The 4,365-nt window shown below is 48.2% G+C and overlaps 1 protein-coding gene across 1 annotated transcript in view; it reads right to left on the bottom strand.

Moving 5' to 3' along the window:
• Window positions 1-4,365, bottom strand: part of MAU2 (MAU2 sister chromatid cohesion factor) — a gene marked incomplete at its 5' end in the record, with an annotated part of 13,287 nt that overhangs the window by 813 nt on the left and 8,109 nt on the right. The window contains 6 exons of the mRNA XM_009873453.1: window positions 703-830; window positions 2,028-2,118; window positions 2,693-2,804; window positions 3,246-3,323; window positions 3,562-3,611; window positions 3,968-4,051. Of these exons, the coding sequence (XP_009871755.1) occupies window positions 703-830; window positions 2,028-2,118; window positions 2,693-2,804; window positions 3,246-3,323; window positions 3,562-3,611; window positions 3,968-4,051 (543 nt within the window). The remainder of the gene's footprint in view (window positions 1-702; window positions 831-2,027; window positions 2,119-2,692; window positions 2,805-3,245; window positions 3,324-3,561; window positions 3,612-3,967; window positions 4,052-4,365) is intronic.

A 4,365-nucleotide genomic window follows, 5' to 3' on the forward strand; every position in this document is an offset into this window, starting at 1 on the left:
CCTTTCTGCTGCCCAAAAGATCTCACATTTCCATTCGGACATTGTTTCAGTTCGGACATGAACTTATCTTACGTTGCTGCTGAGTTGCAGCTTAGGAAAGCGTTCTGTGTTTTTAAAACAGTGTTAATGTTTCTGACAGGGAGGACGTTGATATTCGAAGACCAAAGGAAGCTGCACCTTAAGGCAACGGCCATGCAGACATCAAATGCACATTAATTGCAAATTCAGATTTCTAGATAACTAGGGGAAAAAACTCGGGAATGCTAAAGTGTCAACAGAAACCATCCTCTTAGCAGTGGAAAACAAAGTGTTCCCCAGCACCAGGCAGGCTGGACGGATGACCCAAACATTAAAATTAAACCTGAGAACATCGGAGGTTCCTATCAAAAGCAACAGTTGTCACCAGAATCAAGTGGCTCCCTGCTACAGTAGCAATTTCAAACACTTCAGTTCTGGTGGACCAGGAAAACACTTCTAAGAAACAAAGACCTTACCCACCAAGTATCTCTTATAAAAACGAATTAATTAATTGAGTCACGCTTCCTTTTCCTGTTATCAGCCCAGTTTAAATACCAGGAAGTAGCCTCAGCGCTGGCGACCGGCTGCCAATCGTGCTGGGCAGAAGCGAGGAGCAGTAAAGGAAAGCACGACCCGTTGTTTTGCCTCCGACCCGCCCGCAGCTGCCAGGGGAGGCCGGCTTACCGTGATCAGGTTGTGTTCTGGAAGACTGCACGCCTCGATGTGGTCCTGGAGGAGCTGCTGGGAGAAGTTTTGGTGCATCTGTGCCGCCTCGTGGGCATCCATGGCGTTCCCGCAGGCTTTGTTCAGGTCTGCGAGACAAGAGCATCGCGCGCTCACCTAAATGCGCTCTTTGGGTTCGTTTTCAACTGACCAGATCCCTCGTAACGAACAATCTTTTTGGGTATTTTGGTGGCCAAATCGAGCGAAAAACTCAAAGAGGCGCGCGCAAAACCTGGCGCCTTCCCCTTCGCCCACGGCACTGGCAGCAGCGCACGTTGCAAAACCTGGTGTTATTTTAGCTCCCAACTATTAAAAACAGAATTACAGTTCTGAAAGGAGGAAGTGAACATCCCGCTCCAGCAGGAGCCCCCGTGCAGTTTGTGGTTGGATTTTTAGTTCCCAGCACCATCTAGTGGGAACGGGACGGACTCGCTAGTTCCTCACTGCAGCTCCACGGTTCTATTTGGCTTTCAGAGGTCAAGCGATGCTTTTTTCCCTGTGAATCCTTGCTTCTGGGGAAGCAGAGAAGCCAAAAATTCACCCCAGCCTTGTTTTCTGCAGGGTTTACTCACAGGTATTAGCTTGGCCAGATTTAAACCTGGTAACCTACTCGGAATCGCACGATTCCAGATTATCAGTTAGCCAAGATGATGCACCTCCAGCCGATGAGTGTGTGGTCGCGTTTTGGTTTTCCTCATCGAGCACCTTTTCTTCACAAGTAATTAATTCCATAGAGGAAGCTCTTAGGAAAAATCAAAGCAGAACGGAAACTGCCTCTTGCTGCTCCCGGCCCAGTGGACATGACTGGAGGCAAGAGCAGCCGAGCGTTTTGGCTGCCACGGATTCAGAGTCGTCCTATCGGCGTGTTTTGTACGTGAGCTACCACTTGGAAACGAGTAAGGAAAGTATTTCAATTGCCTGGAAGCGGTTTTGTAGCAAAGGCAACAGGAAAGCAGAAAATCAGCCTGGCCCAGGGTGCTCGACGCGGAGCGCCGCGCTTATAGTAAACACGACAATTTAATATAAATTGAAGCTGCGGGGTAAGTTCTTGGAGAAAGGGTCGAGTTACTGCCTTTATTTTCTAGCGAGAGCAAATCAATGGCAGCATTAATGTTGATGGTCTGCCAAGAAACCAGTCAATATTTGAACAAAGCATCCTGGGGCCTGTGTAAGTCAGATTAAAACAAGTATTTACGTACGAAGCGATACAACAGCCTCTTGTATTTATTAAAGGCCCCACGCAAAAGCAAAGCCTGAGCGAGGCACAAGACCCTTTCCTAACTTACCTCTCAAGAGAGCCGAGGACCACAGCTGCACCGACATGTCTGGGATCTTGCTCGCAAGCTGCATGGCCGGTACTACCATATTATTACTTTCCTGGTGAAGAGCAGATACCAAAATAAAACTTCGTTTTTCCCCCTTGCGAATATACACATTACACAGAGATGGTAAATCTGCGATGCAAAACGGGTCTCACTGCTGCCACGTTGCAGCTAACGAGTGGAAGCGCTTAACGGGGCAATACCCCCGGCACATCGTACCTAAAGCCGCCTGGAATTTCGCTCTGTCCCAGCAATTACGGTGCCTGTGTTGTACAAGATAATAGAAATATTTCATGTGTTCTGGCATCTGGTGAGAATTAAGGAGCTCGTACCCACGACTCCTTCCAAAGCAATTCCGCTGAATGATATTATTTGTCCTTTCTTCAGCTCCTTTTTTTCCCTCAAGTGCTTTCAGGCATTACAGAAACACAGGCTGCAAACGCTGCCACTTTGTTAAAGCATTTTTAAACGTGCCAGTTACAGCTGCAGATTTCTGCGAGTCACGAAGCTGCCAATTTTGAGTTGGACACCAATGAACAAGCGTTCTTCAAATGAGATTAATTTCACAAAACGTCCCGATTCTCTATGCTGAGTCAAAACGTTTCCCCAGGAGGACGGTGAGGGCTTACCCTGTGATTCCCTAAAACGTAGAATATATGACCCAGGAGCACGAGAGAACACGCCGTCAGTCGATTCAAGTCTTCCGCGTTTGACATTTTCAGCGTCTCTCGCAAAAATCGTCTGGCGAAACAGAGCGAAAAGGAAGTGTTTTAGCAACTCTACTCAGGTAAGAAACATCAGCAAGAAACGAATTAATCTGACCGGCAAATACCAGCACTCAGGAATAAACGTGTGCTGCAGGTGACCTTACACAAAGCACTGAATTCCCAAACCTCACCTTGAATTTAGCAAAAATGACTGTAAGAGAGGTCTTCTTTTGAGATTTTTTTTAGATGTGCCGCAGCTGAACGCCGCGCAAGGATTATTATCAGCATCCAGGACTAAAGAGATCTAAACCCTGTGATTTTCCTCCCAAGTGAAAATCCAGAAGGCTGACTACATCCCCGGGGAGAAGAGCCAGCCGGTTCGAAAGCCAGGCCTTGGGGGGTTCGCTTTTATCTCAGAAAGCTTGATCTAGCTCCTCCTTCCACCCCTCTCCCGAGCGCAGCGATTTAGACTCACTTTGCCTCGTTGTATCTTCCTTGAAAGAAGGAGAAGAGGCCTCGGATGTAGAACGCCGCCGCCCGAAGACAGTGAGAGCTACAGGCAAAGGAAAAGCATCGACATCGAGGCATCATGAGATGGTCACGAGCATTACAGATACTTTTCTAGGAATCTACCCAAATATCCAATCTCCAAACGTCAATACTTAACGCACGGGCAGAACTTCTGCTCGCAAAGAAGTTCATTATTTTGGTTTCTTTTTAAAAAAGCCCACTACAACTGCAGTATCACCGTCCCCAGCGCAACATCAGCGGGTAGCTTCGGGAATTCTCACCTGACAGGAAAGTTATGGTCTGGATTTATCCTTTCCAATAAGCTGTAAAGCTACAAAGTGGGAAAAGAAAGATAATCAGCATTTCTCCCAAATACAGGCTTGCAGCACTGACAGCACACACCCAGTCACACCCCAGTTTCCCTGTACTGGTTAGATCACAGCACAAACACTGCAATATCAGGGCTTTTTGCCCCCATTTTGATCCCAACATAAAATCTGACGCCAAACACGCTTTCTCGGGGTTTATCCAACTTATCTACACAGCACTAATAATTCCACAGAGAACTTTTGTATCTGAGCTGTCGAAGCCCCAAATGAAGGCCGCATCAGATTTGTTATTTAATTAATTTTTCTCTCCAAGGAAGTCTCGACTTTTCGAAGGCGAGTTAGGAACCAGCTCACTCACCTCCTGGTGCCTGTTGCCTTCCCTGATGTACACGCTGGCCAGGTTTGTCACAATAAACGCCCACAGCTCTTGATGCGTGGTGAGCTAAAACAAACGAGATACCCACAGCACAGCTGAACACCTCAGCAGCAAACCCAGAATTTGCTCGTCCCACAATAAGAGCCGGCAGGGCGCTCACACAGCCCAGGAGGCCACCTGGATCCTGGGAGGCATCGGGAGGAGCGTGGCCAGCAGGGCAAGAGAGGGGATTCTGCCCCTTTGCTCTGCTCTTGTGAGACTCCGTCTTGAATCCTGCGTCCAGTTCTGGTGTCCCCACCATCACAGGGACGTGGAGCTGTTGGAACGAGCCCAGAGGAGGCCACAAAGCTGAGCCAGGGGCTGGAGCAGCCCTGCTGCGA

Source organism: Apaloderma vittatum, unplaced genomic scaffold (genome assembly GCF_000703405.1).
Source record: "Apaloderma vittatum isolate BGI_N311 unplaced genomic scaffold, ASM70340v1 scaffold15967, whole genome shotgun sequence".
In the NCBI taxonomy this organism is placed as follows: domain Eukaryota; kingdom Metazoa; phylum Chordata; class Aves; order Trogoniformes; family Trogonidae; genus Apaloderma; species Apaloderma vittatum.